Raw genomic sequence first — 14,965 nt, forward strand, 5'->3', positions numbered from 1 at the left:
CCAATTCTGTCTTCCTCTGTAATAACTAACCATTGTTTGCGTGCTGTGCGCTAGGACTCAGTGGGCTGGATTGATTTATCATTAACCATATTAAAGTGCACGCAGATTTAAACATGTCTCAAGAATCCTTGAACACTCCTAGTCACGGGAGAAATATCTGAGCAAACCTTTCATTTAAGGTTGTTCTTGGGGTCACACACTGCTCTCTCTCTTCATCCAAAAAAACTACCGACCTAGCAGACGTTGCAAGTGATGGGATCTAGAGAGAACAAAGCAAAGGGGACTGATGGAAACTCCGAACTGACGAAAGCACAGAGCCAAATCGTGCACTTTCAGAGCATTCTATTCGGGCGATGGTCTCGGGCGGTCACGGAACTCACTCTGCCGACCAGGCTAGCCTTGAACTTACAGAGATCCATCTGCCTACCTCAGCCTCCCAAGTGCTGGAACGGAAAGTGCTCGCCACCACTCCCAGCCCTTTAGTGCCTTTAAAAATATGTACCTGAGTCTCTAAATAAAAATTCCCCCAGCTCCCTTAGTGCTTAATTCAGCTGATGGGAGTCTAACACTCACTGGACTTGATGCTAAAGACAGCAGGGGAAGAGGAAGGAGGATGAGGCAGGGGCTAAGCAGGCAAGTATACCTGATGTCCAAGCTTGGGTGCCTTTGGTTCCCAGCACCCAAGTAAGAACCCAGGAGTGTCTGCACATACAAGTCTCCCAGCGCTATAGGGTGGAGACAAGAGGGATGGTTGGGACTTGCTGGCTAGGCCCTGTGTCAAGGGACTGAGGAGGCTGGGGTGGAACAGGGCACCTCGTGCCCTCCTCTGGCCTCCAGAGACACACACAACTGCATACACACTATATGTACAACACACACACACACACACACACACACACACACACATTTTTTTTTAAAATAAGAAAGGGGAGGTCCTGTTTTCCAAGATACCCTCATATGACAGCAGGGCTCCTAGGCAGAAAGCCCAGAAAAGGATTTGAATTTCACAACTGAGTTAGTCCCTCCCTCACCATAGAGATGATAATATCTTATGGCAGAGTAAATGAACAATGCAGCGCTAATATCATGCCTGACGCAGTGTGGATAAACTAGCTGACAGGATTGCCGGCCACAGAGATGTCCTTGTCAGATCTCTGTGTTAACAGCCACTCTCTTATGGATTTGTACTAGTTTTTAAAAGCTGTCCAGTAAACTTGTCTGCAGACTATACTTAGGGCTCTCGGTGCACATGTGAGGTGGCCAAGCCAGTAACCACTTTGACGTCACAGATGAATAAATAAAAATGTAAGTGGGGGCTGGAGAGATGGCTCAGTGGTTGAGAGCACTGACTGCTCTTCCAGAGGTCTCAAGTTCAAATCCCAGCAACCACATGGTGGCTCACAACCATCTGTAATAGGATCTGATGCCTTCTTCGGAAGACAGCTACCATGTACTTATATATAGCAAATAAATAAATCTTAAAAAAATAAATAAGAATAAAAATGACTGGTGAAGTGGGATCATGTGACTTTAGAGATAAGGGCTTTAACAAAGGTACTGTCATTCCAAATGAAGAGAAATCAGGATCATCCTAAGCAAAACATACTTCATAAAGGCCTTGCTCAACTGGGAATTGGGACACACACCTGTAATGCCCTCAGGGCACACGGATCATGAGCTTGAAGCTAGCCTGGGCTACATGATGAGATGCTAACTTGGGAAAACAAGTTAGCATCATCAAGAACAAAAGCACAGCACTAGGAAAGGGTTTGGGTTGATTATAAGAACTTGCTAGCCCCTGCCACGAGTCATGGCTAAGCTGCACGGGTAGAAGGTTCAGGTTCTAGTAAACGGGAAATGGTGGAGCAGCTTGGATTTGGAGTTGTGTGAAAACCCAAGGGGGCCAAGCATGAGAGGGAGGAGAGTGGGTGTGCACTAAGCTTACGCTGTCCCTTTTAAGGAGTGGGTGTTTTTTTGGGCTGGGGAGATGGCTCAGCGGTTAAGAGCCCCTGACTGCTCTTCCAGAGGTCCTGAGTTCAATTCTCAGCAACCACATGGTGGCTCACAACCATCTGTAAAGAGATCCAATGCCTTCTTCTGGTGTGTCTGAAGACAGCTACAGTGTACTTATATATAATAAATGAATAGATCTTAAAAAAAAAAAGGAGTGGGTGTTTTTCACAGTCCCCCAACCCTACCCCTGTCCCCAGGCCCATGGTTTGTTTCCCATCTTCTGGGCAGCAGAGACGTGTATAAAAATAGCACACTATGAGCTTCTTTTCCTTCCTTTCACCCATGAGAGACACCTGTTCACCTTACCAGATCAGTGAATTCCTTTCCCCTGAGGCCTCTGTCCCCTCAGAGGTGGAGACTGAAAAGCTCTTTAGAGATCAACAGGTTGATTTCTCCAACCATCTCCTGTCCCCAGTCAGTGGAGCACAGCAGGTAGGGCTAAGCTAAGAGGCAGGACACAGCGCCTTCCCGGAGCAACTTCGGGCTGAAAACGCCGACCTTTTCTTTTTCAGACCTGGTCTTTGGAGACCTCGAGTTGAAGATGGCTCAGGCAGCAACAGTTATCGTGACTCAACCTGGATTTGTTCGTGCTCCCCAAAATTCCAACTGGCAGACCAGCCTGTGTGATTGCTTCAGTGACTGTGGAGTCTGTAAGTGCAGGGCAGGGAGGGTGTCCCTATAATTGATACAATTCCTCCCTTCTTGTGTGGAAAGTTGCTAAGTTGCTAAGTCATTACAGGCTCCTGAGAATCCGGGAATGGTACTGTAAACATCAAAGACTCATTATACTTGGTTCTTCTCCAGCCGCCACAAAAAAAAAAAAAAAAAAAAAAGTCACGTTACCTGCTAAAATAAATCCTTGAATTAAGGTAGCATTGAATGATTCTAAAACTGAATGGGCCTGGCCTACTAATTATAAACAGATTATTCATGAGACATTTTTACTTAAACCTGAGGGGCTTGTTTATTTGTTTGCATGTTTTGCTTGTTTTTTGAAATTAAGGTGTCTTTGTTTTAACCTTGGCTGTCCTGAAACTCTCTGTAGACCAGGCTAACCTCAAATTCAGAGATCCATCTGCTTTTTCTAGGGTTTAAAGGCGTGCATCACCACCATCTGGCTAAACCTGACTTTTTTTTTTTTTTTTTACAATGTCTTTATTTTTTATTGTATCTATTTATTTTTAAATATTTATTTTATTTATTTTATATATGCAAGTACACTGTAGCTGTCTTCAGACACACCAGAAGAGGGCATCAGATCCCATTACAGATGGTTGTGAGCCACCATGTGGTTGCTGGGATTTGAACTCAGGACCTCTGGAAGAGCAGTCGGTGCTCTTAACCACTGAGCCATCTCCTCAGCCCTATTTTTTATTTTATGTGCATTGGTGTTTTGCCTGCATATGTGTCTGTATGAGGGTGTTGAATCCTCTGAAGCTGTGTAATCACTGAGCCATCTCTCCAGTCCCCTAAACCTGATAAAAAAAAAAAAAAAAAAAAAAAACAACAGCAATTAAATCTTTCTTTCTTTTTTTTTTTTTTTTTTTTTTTTTTTTTGGTTCTTTTTTTCGGAGCTGGGGACCGAACCCAGGGCCTTGTGCTTCCTAGGTAAGCGCTCTACCACTGAGCTAAATCCCCAGCCCCTAAATCTTTCTTGATTGCGTGTACATTATATCTTGTTTTACTGTCAGTCACATCGTGTCCAGTCACAGGACACTTTCAGAGAGTTTCAGAACCTCTCAGAGAATGGTCTTTTTTTGTTTTCTTCTTCTTCTTTTTTTTTTTTTTTTTTTCCGGAGCTGGGGACCGAACTCAGGGCCTTGTGCTTGCTAGGCAAGCGCTCTACCACTGAGCTAAATCCCCAACCCCCAGAGAATGGTCTTAATCTATAAAGCGAGGTTTCCCGGTATGCACTAAGATCTCTCTGAGTGAATGTGGCAGAAAGCGAGGCGGGTGGCAAAGGGGACCAGCAATTGTCCTCAGCAATTCAAGAAGGAGAGGTTTGCTCTGAAGCCCACTCCTCAGAATGGTCAGGAAGTACTCAAGCTTTAACTTGCTGTGGGATAGAACTTGGACTGAAAGGAAGTTAATAACGGACGGGCCGCACGGGAACATAGGCAACAAATTCCAGGCGAGTTTGTTCGCAGCTTTCCACGGCTTCACCAGGTAACCCCGGGGCTGATTGACTAACGCCATCCACAACACGGTTGTGACACCTGAAAATCAAAATGGCGATAAAGACTACAGCAGTAGGGGCTGGGGATTTAGCTCAGTGGTAGAGCGCTTACCTAGGAAGCGCAAGGCCCTGGGTTCGGTCCCCAGCTCCGGAAAAAAAGAACCAAAAAAAAAAAAAAAAAAAAAAAAAGACTACAGCAGTCAAAGTCCCTAAAGACTAACTTTTACTCCTCCAGCCCCAAGTTGCTACTCGATTATGTGAATATGCAGTTACCTGGATGTGTGTGTTTTACTGTAGGGCTACCAGGATGGCTTGGTGGGGAAAGTGACTGTGGCCTAGCCTCTCAGCCTGAGTTCGAATCCCCAAGACCCACATGGTGGAAGGAGAGGACCAACCCCTAAAAATTATCCTCTGACCCTCACATGTGTGCACACACACTAAATAAAATGTAATTTTTAAAAGTTTGCCTGGAGTGGCAGGGTGAGTTCTAAAGCAGCCGTCATTGTTTTGGGGCAAATTTCCTTCCTTCCTTCCTTCCTTCCTTCCTTCCTTCCTTCCTTCCTTCCTTCCTTTATTTATTTCTCTCTCTTTTGTTTGTTTGTTTGAGGAAATGTTTCCCTGTGTAGCCCAGGCTATCCTGGAACTCTTTCTGTAGACCAGGCTGGCCTCAAATTCAGTACCAACTGCCTCTGCCTCCCGGGTACTGGTATTAAGGGCGTGCACCACCACTCGGTTTAGGGCAGACTTTCTTAAATGCAAATCGGACCAAATTAATCTCTTACAAGATACCTGGTGGTTCTTCCTGGCCTTGATCGCATACATAAATACTCCTAGTTTGTAATGAACACACACACACACACACACACACACACACACACACACACACACACACACACACACACACAGACACCACATACACACAGCTCAAGCATTACTTCCTACCCAGAGCCTTGTTGTAGGCGCCACTCTGAAGTGACCCGGGACATTCTAGGCTGGTTCTCGGGTCTTTCCTATCTCCTAATCTTTCCTAGTATATCCCTACTGGATTGGGAACATTGTTAGTACCAAGGACTTCACCTGAAACATGGGTAGGTTTCAGTAATTTATACGTGAGTGGCACTATTGAGAAGGAGCTAGGTCTTTTCCGTGTACAGTTACGCCTGAAGTGATGGGGCGGGGTCATGATGAAGCCCCGCCCAAACAACGAAGCCGGACTTGCATTGGAGAGGAGAAAGGCCTCGTGATGTGGCTCTGAGGGCAGACCAAAGTAACATGTACCCCTCTTTTCGTGTTTCCAGGCCTCTGTGGGACCTTTTGCTTCACTTGTCTTGGATGTCAAGTGGCAGCTGACATGAATGAATGTTGTTTGTGTGGAACAACGGTGGCGATGAGGACTCTCTACCGAACCCGATACGGCATTCCTGTGAGTCTCTTACGGTCCCTTATCACTCTAGTTGGCAACTGTGTTTAGCTGTTGCAGGCGTGGCTGCCACTTGATGGTATCCAAGCTCTGAATTTGATTGGCCAGAGTTTTGTAGCAGCTACAACCTTAAGTTCTGGCCGACGCAGCAATAATAGATCGTCCCCTTTTGTCCCTCGACATTCTATAAAGCACGTAATTTGTATTTGCAATGTGTATGCATTAGGTCATTAAACTCTCCACCAATGCTTGTGTCTTGTGGGGGAGAGTCTGCCATGTCTTACCAAGGAGGACTTCAAAACGTGTAAGAGGCAGAGTCTGACCCAGAGATGTGCCCTAGTAGCAAAGAGGGGTATATCCACTGCAAACTGTCTGCGCATGCGCTTACCAGTATAACACTGTATGAAGTGGGGTAGTCTTTAATCAGAGTTACAGGGGGAAACATCAATAGGGTATTTAGATGAGCGTGTGTGTGTATATATGTACATATATTTCTATATATCATATAAGAAATATACAAACACACACACACACACATTTGCTTCCCTCTGTGTGTGACTATAGAGAGAAAGAGATAAAGAAAAAGAAAGTCTCGGGCTGGAGGGATGGCTCAGCAATTAAGGATTAAGGCTGCCCTTCCAGAGGTCCTGAGTTCAATTCCCAGCAACCACATGGTGGTTCACAACCATCTGTAATGGGATCTGATGCCCTCTTCTGGTGTACAGGTGTACATGCAGATAGAGTACAAATATACATTTAATTAATTAACTAATTAATTAAAAAGGAATTCAGAGAGAGACCCGTTTGTGACTTTAAAGCCATGAGGGGAAGCCCATAAGCCCTGACCTTGGGGAGTAGGTGTCAGGCTGGATAGATACTCGTGGATGACTTGACATTCACATGTCATGGTAACACACACGCCTGAAATTTTAGGACTTGGGAAGTTGAACTGGGAAGATTGAGGGTTTATCACCAGCCTGAAGTGCACAGCATGACCCTGTCAGAAGAAAGGGGAGGTAGGAGCAACGGGCCAAAGGCTAAAGCTGAAGAGAGCTCAGTTGGAGAATCGCTAACTCTGCAAGCCTAAGGACCCGAGTTCAATCCCAGCCCTGGGGAGGTGGGGACAAGTGGGTCTCTGTGACTCCCTGGCCAGCCTCACTGAGCCTCAGGTCCCAGTAAAAGGTCTTCCACTAATTGGGAGAGAGGTCCATCTATGTTATGTGACCTGATCTGTTGTATTCCAAGGATAAAGACTTAAATATTAATTTTTTTATCTAAACACATTTTCAATAAACATCTACAATAATGTTGAACCAAACATCTATGTTTATCTATGGCCCAGACAAGATAAGACATAAACTTAACCATCACAGGACACAAACAAACATGCAACATTTTCTAGGAACCTATTTTATTTCACCGAAATTATTTTTTAAAGATTTATTATTTATTATATATAACTACCCTACAGCTGTCCTCAGACACACCAGAAGAGGGCATCAGATCCCATTACAGATGGTTGTGAACCACCATGTGGTTGCTAGGAATTGAACTCAGGACCTCTGGAAGAGCGGTCAGTGCTCTTAATGGCTGAGCCATCTCTCCAGCTCCCTGAAATTATATTTTCATTTGAGAAATTTAATCAGTATTTTTTAATTGCGAAATAAATATCTAACTAAATTTTTTTTAAAAAAAAATATCGGGCTGGAAAAATGGCTCAGCGGTTAAGAGCACCGGCTGCTCTTCCAGAGGTCCTGAGTTCAAACCCCAGCAACCATATGGTGGCTCACAACCATCTGTAATGGGATCCGATGCCCTCTTCTGGTGCGTCTGAGGGCAGTGACAGTGTACTCACATACATGAAATAAATAAAAATAAATCTTAAAAAAAAAAACAAAAAAAACAAAAAAACAAAAAAACAGGTGGTTTATGGAACTGAACACCAAGTTGAAAAAAAATATATCAAACGAACTTAAATGGAAAGGTATGAAGTAAAAAGTGAAAATTGAACCTTTTAGTTACCAAGTCTCCTGCCTGGTAATAAGACATGTTTATCTCCTTGTAACTTATAGGAATACATCTGTGTAAATGCTGAATGTTTGTACATCGATAGTCTCGGAGTGTGGGTACCCAGTGTAATACCTGGGACATTACCCACCCTTTTCTCCTATGCGTCTCCTGGAGCCCCAGGTCCACATCAGGAGGCTCTGAGTTTGGACCTTCTGCACTAGGGTCACACGGGAACCGCCCTGGGGCAGGTTTGGCTCACTGCCCACCTTCCCTGTTCCCTGTTCCTGAACTTGGGGTTTATCTAGTGTAACCTCCCCACCCCTTCCGCCCATGCCCATGGGTGCTTCCTGTTGTGAGTTCTACGACTCTGCTTGGCTTTTCCACTCCATGGTTGGAATTCCAGCCGTTCTGTGTTTACCCTAAATTACTCAGGATTTTTGACCTTATTTCCCTGTTTCCTAGTGTGGATTTCCTTTTTAAATGACGAAAAAAAGCCCCTCCGGAGCAAACAGTCTATAAAATGACTGCCATTCCCTGGCTTCCTTTGCTTGGAGCAATTTTTTTTTTTCTTTTCCTTTGGATTTTCGCTTCTTCAATTTTAGTATATGCGCTGCCGAAGCGACCCCGGGATATTCGCTTCTCGATGTGGGCTTTACCTGCAAACTCCCCAGAGCATGGCTTAAGTCCCCTTGCCTTCCGTTTCTCACCCCGTGCAGTTCCTACCCCGACAGCTCTGTGTTTCTTTGTGTAATTCCATGTCCAGGTTTTATATTTATAAATCTATCACAGTCGATATCTTAGAGTGAGTGTGGTTACATTTCCTGCCAAGCTTTTACTTTTTAAAACGATTCTTAGGAGTACTTTGACCCCGAGTTCTTTGCCACTTCCCTAAAATCTTTTCCCAAATCACTCGCCACATCGCGTGCCCGGGGCTTTTCATCCGGATGTAATAGCTTTGAGCCAAATAGCGTCCTGGCTGTGAGATCGGACGTTCTAAGTCTCCTTCCTGTACTATTGGACTTGGCTGTTTGATTGAATCATCTGTTCTCAGAATTATAAAGTACTGGAAGGAAGAGGCAAGAGTTATGTGGAAAAGCCAGCTAACATTTTCCTGAAGGAATCTAAACGGAATCCAGGGCAAGTGAGATGGCTCAGCAGATAGAAAAGCTCTTCCGGCCAATTCGGAAGAACCGAGTTCAATCCCCAGACCCACAGGGTGAAGGGAGAGAAATGACTCCTGCAGGCTCCCCCCTCCCCCACCTCTCTCTCTCTCTCTCACACACACACACACACACACACACACACACACACACAACACACACCACACACACACACTAAAATGCCCCAGTATTCACAAGCAGTGCTGGCCGTCATTCATGCGTCTTTCATGTTTTCCACAGGGGTCTATTTGTGATGACTACATGGTCACCCTCTTCTGTCCTGTTTGCTCTGTGTGCCAAATCAAGAGAGACATTAACAGGAGGAGAGCCATGAACGCTTTCTAATGAGCTGGATGGTGAGTCTGTATGGGGCTTGGGCCACAGAATTAGGGGCTGGAAAGTTATTCACTGTTTGGAGTAACAATTCAGAAGTGGCAGTTTCTTAAGTCTCCCATGCCATCTCACCATAATAATACAATATCATTGCTTTTGATTTTTCTTAGTTTGAGCCACATTCATTAAACAATGATGAATTTTATAAACTTACCAGAATTATTTTGGTCTATTAATGAAGCAAGCAACTTAGCCCTTACGAGCTACAGAGTATGGAAGATAAAGAAGTTGAAGTTGGACTTGCTGGGGCATCCTGTCACTCCCAAACCCAGGAGACAGAAGAAATGATGCCCTCAAGCCCAGTGTTGTCCACAAAATAAGTTCCAGTCTATTCAGGGTTATATAAGAAGTTCTGTCTCAAAACTTAAATGAGGGATGGGGGAGCGGATCACTGTGTAAAGTACTTGCTTTTTAAGCAGAAGGACCCAAGTGTGGATTCCCAGAACCAATGTGTGTGCTCACGCCTGCGTGCTTGCATGTGTGAGAGTGTGCAGGTGTGCGAGTGTGCAGTTTATGAGTGCCTGAGAGTCTGTGTGACTGTATTCATGGCCCACGTGCATGCATGCATGTGGGTGTGAGTTTGAGTCTGTGTGAGTATGTGAGTATGTGTAAAAGCTGGGCCCAGCAGCTTATAACCTCAAAACATGGGGCTGAAACAATCGAATCTCTGGGGCCCACTGACTAGCAAGGCTGGACAGAAGAACAAACTTCAGGTTAGTAAGATCCTGTCTTTAAAAAAAAAGTAGAGAAGTGACTAAGGAAAGATCTCAATGTTAACCTGTATAGGTGAATATTCCTGCACATGGGGGGGAGAGAGAGAGAGAGAGAGAGAGAGCGAGAGAGAGAGAGAGAGAGCGAGAGAGAGAGAGAGAGCGAGCGAGTTAGAGTTTAAAAAACTGTAGAGACAAAAAAAAGGACTTCCTACTAAGATGTGATAAAACAGATAAACAGTTTTAAATATATTTAAAATATATATAATGTTAAAAATCAAGAATGACGTGCTCTGTAATATTTGTAGTGCGTGTGTGTGTGTGTGTGTGCGTGCGTGCGTGCGTGCGTGTGTGTGTTACACATGCATGCAGGTACCTGCAGAGCCCAGAAGAGGGCACTAGATTTCCCGGAGCTGGAGTTACAGGAACCTGATGTGGGTCCTGGGGACAGCTCTGCTCCCTGGAAGCACAGCAAGTGCTCGTAACCCCGAGCCATCTCCCAAGCCCCACCCCTCCCGTTTGAGATTTATTTCATGCATGTGAATGTCTTGGCTGTGTGTGTACGAGTGTGTCTACCAAACCCAGGTCCTCTCGGGGAACAAATGTTAGCAACTGCTGAGCTTCCTCCTCAGCGTCCCCTAAGTCATGCTCGAGAGATGCCTACAGCGCTGCTCATTTGTCTAGCAAATAATGCATTAGCATCTAATATTGTATTTTAACAAAACCAGCTAGGTGTTGCTGGGAACAGAGATAAACTAGTTCCTGGTCGTGCTCAAAAGAGAGCCCTAAATAGAATTCTGTTTATTCACGCCTTTAGGCAGAGAGCGCCACGGGAAGATTGGACCGTAGAGGAGTGGACAGCAGTTTCTTGAAGGCAGTGGGCTTGGGCTCTAGAGAGGAAGCAGCGTGGGCTGGCGACCGCTTTGGGTGGGGTCAGGGGCACAGCGCAAGCGCAATTACCAGGCCACGAGCTGCTCCGCTGTTACTTCCTCTGAGGCCCCGGGGGGAAAGAGGCATCAGGTCCCAGAATCTCTCAGGAAAGGTTGTGAAGAAAGTGCCTCACACAAAGGGAAAGAGCAACCCAAGGCAACTCCGAGGGTGAGGTCAAGTTAAAAGCACCCGGAACTCCATGGCGGCCCCCTCCTGGGCTTGCTGAGCAGAACCTACCAGAACCCAGGGAATAGGGAAAGGTGCTTCTAGTTTCCAGGGCTGTTTCAGGGACCTACAGAGGGGGGTGAATACGTGTGATTCAAATGAAAAAAAAAAAAAATAGAAGGCAGCTTCGAATCAACTTGAGCGAAACTATGGAGCAAAAAAAAAAAAAGAAAAAGTTTTTTTTTAAAGGAAAAAATTGGGTTGGGGATTTAGCTCAGTGGTAGAGCGCTTGCCTAGGAAGCGCAAGGCCCTGGGTTCGGTTCCCAGCTCCGAAAAAAAAAAAAAGAACCAAAAAAAAAAAAAAAAAGAGGAAAAAATTATTCATCTTTATGGGCTTAGGGCCAATTTGACTGGATCACACAGTGTGTGTAGGGAAATAATGAAACAGAAATTTTTTTTAATTGGATTTTTTTAAATTTACATTTCAGATGTTATCCCCTTTCCCGGTTTCCTGTCCATAAACCCCCTATCCCATGCCCCCCCTTCTTCTATGAGGGTGGTCCCCCACTATCTTACCCACCCCTTCCCGCCTCCCCTCCCTGACATTCCCCTACACTGGGGGTAGGGGGAGGTGTTGAGCCTTGGCAGGACCAAGGGCTTCTCCTCCCATTGGTGCCCAACAAGGCCATCCTCTGCTACATATGCAGCTGGAGCCATGGGTCTGTCCATGTGTACTCTTTGGATGGTGGTTTAGTCCCTGGGAGCTAACAACAGAATTTTTTTTTCTTTTCTATTTTTCGGAGCTGGGGACCGAACCCAGGGCCTTGCGCTTGCTAGGCAAGCGCTCTACCACTGAGCTAAATCCCCAACCTCCTAACAACAGAATTTTTAAAAAGTGAACTTGTGCCTTGGCATGTGTCTTCGTCAGGGTTTCTATTCCTGCACAAACATCACGACCACGAAGCAAGTTAGGGAGGAAAGGGTTTATTCAGCTTACACTTCTACATTGCTGTTCATCACCAGTGGAAGTCAGGACAGGATATCAAGCAGGTCAGGAAGCAGGAGCTGATGCAGAGGCCATGGAGGGATGTTACTTACTGGCTTGCTTCCCCTGGCTTGCTCAGCTTGCTTTTTTATAGAACCCAGGACCACCAGCCCAGGGATGGCGCCACCCACAATGTTTCGGGTCCTCCCCGCTTGATCACTAATTGAGAAAATGCCTTACAGCTGGGTCTCACAGAGGCATTTCCTCAAGGGGAGGCTCCTTTCTCTGTGGTAACTATATCTTGTGTCAAGTGGACACGCAAAACCAGCCAGTGCAGTGTGCTGGGTGAGCATGGGGAAATTATCAGAGATTTTAAGTGAGTAGAGCCATACTTGAGAAAAACAATAATAGTCTACAGTCCAGTGGGCAGGATAAAGGCCAGAAATAAAGATGTGGGAAGACTGTTAAATACATACATTGTCCACATAAGAACCACAGCTCTCATCCTAAAAAGAATAAGAGAGAGTTTATTCTGGAACCATTCTGAGTCACCAAAGCCCAGAAACACAGATCTGTTTCCCCAAATGCCATGTTCCAATACGGAAGCACTTTTACAGGATTTTTATAGTTCTACAGGACAAATAAACTCATAAGTGATGACAGACAACTTTAAAATGCACTGGTGGGTACCACAGAAAGGTGGGCCAGTGAGATGAGGGAACTGCCTTACAGACCTAAGATGTCACCCAATGACGTTAGCTTTTGAATTGGCAGAAGCTAGTGTTCCACTCAGTTAATAGCTCATAAGAGGTCCTTTTATTTTTTTATTTTTTTATTTTTTTCTGGAGCTGGGGACCGAACCCAGGGCCTTGCGCTTGCTAGGCAAGCGCTCTACCACTGAGCTAAATCCCCAACCCCTGAGGTCCTTTTATTTATTATCACGGACAGTAGTTCAGACACAGAGCAGGGCAAGGAATGGCTATTCCAGAAGGTTGACACTAGCCCCAGATAAAGTTATTAACCTCTGAACGTACAAAGTTCCAGTGTCCACAGTACTGCAATTCCGATGGGATCATGGTCTCTGCAGACACTGACCCCTTCCAGGAGATTACTGTTCACAGACAGACACAGCTTTTTGAGGACTTCCCACAAACAGCCGTGCAAGGAAAATAGTCACACACACAAAGTAATTTAAAATACAAATGGACAAACAGGAAAAGTCTTGATTCAGGTGAGAGCTTGGTAAAGGTGGGAGGAGCACTCTGAATGGAGTCCCCCCTGGTTAACAAAGTGCCGATGCGGATGCCGGTTGGTTGTCAGCTGTGAGAAACCTCCCACGGTAACACCCAATGCTAACCCACAGGGGGAACGGGGCTCAGGGTGTCCCGGAGGGAACTCTGACCGATTGGTGTAACTTCTCAGCGTTTCTGACATGAGTCTGCAAGTTCGTGCTTATTAATAATAAAGAAGTAGATTGAGAAATTTAGAGACTGCTTTGTGCTTCCCTCACAGGCGAGAGCTCCGCTGAAGCAGCTGAAGTCAGCACACGCCCTTCAGCCCGAGCCCTTCAGACACCTTTGGCAACTGGGATAAGATGGACACATTTAATTACAGAATGGTGGGAGCTTTCTAATCGGGCCTTTGGATTGATTTTAAATGGATGCCACTCCTTGACTTGGTTTCTCGTTGCTCCCATCATCAGATATTCCGGCTTATAATTTTTTACATTACACTTTAAATGTAAACCAAATAAAAAGATTTTGCTAAGAAGACTACTTTGTTTTGAGCGTGGTGCTGGGTGTTATTAACGTTTTAGGGCCTCGTCTGTCTGTCCACACTGCCGCACCCCAAAGCCACCCCTTTAGCCCTCCCTCCATGCTTTATGCACCTTGGCCTTCACTCGAACGCTTGTGTCACCGGTTAATTTTAAGGGTGCAGTCTCCTCTTTCTTTCCCCCATGGTTCAGGGTCTGGATGGTAGACTTCCAGCAACGGCAAGTTCAGCGCTTTGAGCCATGAAGCTTGAGGTGGGATGTGGAAGGTACAAGCCACCGATAATGGACTGTTCTGAGACAGTGGACGTCCTCCGTCCTTCCCCGTTACTTCTCAGCCTGTGCACTGACGCAGCAGACTATGCTGTGCACATCCCAGGCCTGGCTTCCAGCTGAAGGCTTGAGAGGTTATCCTTTTAAATATGAAGTAGTGACGTAGAAGAAACTCCAAGTAATAAAAGTGAAGTTATAAAGGGTTTGCCAACAGATCTTCTTAGGAGACATTAACTCACACTCAGTAGAATGTAGCTAAGGGAGCAACACCACCAAAATACCCCACGGATAACCAGTGAGCTAACCAGACCTGCTAGAGACAAGCAAAATTTGCAACACAATAACATAAACGTTTGTTCAGCAGGATTTTTCAACCATTAGCACCATCCCCAAAGAATCTGCTTCTCACGGGCAGCTCAAGGGGACAGCCACCATTAAGTTCTGGTCTACCATTAAGTGCCTTGTGCTATCAGGAAAACATAATCCAGCCAGGTGGGTAAGCGGGACCTACAGTAACAACTATTCAGAAACTACAACGCTGGCGTACTTCAGAGAGAAATAACTCCGGCTAACGCCTTTGCTATGTAAATCTCCCATCCTTCCAGGGGGTCAGACTTGCCCTGTTCTGTTCCTACTTAAGTTGCTCAAAGCATAATCTGGGGTTGGAACACAAAAGAGATTTAAGGATGACAGTGTATGTAAATTGCATAAGACTAAGGTACACAAAAGGACCATCTCCTATTCAAGGCCAGCTCTGTGTTAGCCAGCGTCAGCGCTGGGCTTTAGTAAGGGGCTTTCTCCTGACTTTCTTGAGAGCTGGGAGTGACTGCTCCCTGGAAAGGCGAACGGTATGAATAAAGTTTTCATTGTCAAAGTCAGATGACTTGGTTTTGGTTAAACAACGATGAATAACTGTGTAAGACAATTTAAGAACACTTTTTTTTTTTATCCCATCTGTC

General features: G+C 45.4%; 1 protein-coding gene across 2 annotated transcripts in view; it reads left to right on the forward strand.

Annotated features, from left to right (window-relative positions):
• The window catches only part of Plac8 (placenta associated 8), a 21,637-nt gene extending 7,896 nt beyond the window's left edge, over window positions 1–13,741 (forward strand). The window contains exons 2-5 of one of the 2 annotated variants that reach the window (NM_001108353.1): window positions 2,526–2,663; window positions 5,488–5,612; window positions 9,020–9,135; window positions 13,475–13,741. In NM_001108353.1, the coding sequence (NP_001101823.1) occupies window positions 2,555–2,663; window positions 5,488–5,612; window positions 9,020–9,124 (339 nt within the window). In that variant the 5' untranslated portion in view covers window positions 2,526–2,554 and the 3' untranslated portion in view covers window positions 9,125–9,135; window positions 13,475–13,741. The remainder of the gene's footprint in view (window positions 1–2,525; window positions 2,664–5,487; window positions 5,613–9,019; window positions 9,136–13,474) is intronic. The other variant, XM_063273327.1, reaches the window with a different exon arrangement.
• The last annotated feature ends 1,224 nt before the right edge of the window (window positions 13,742–14,965 follow it).

This window comes from Rattus norvegicus, chromosome 14 (assembly GCF_036323735.1).
Source record: "Rattus norvegicus strain BN/NHsdMcwi chromosome 14, GRCr8, whole genome shotgun sequence".
NCBI lineage: Eukaryota > Metazoa > Chordata > Mammalia > Rodentia > Muridae > Rattus > Rattus norvegicus.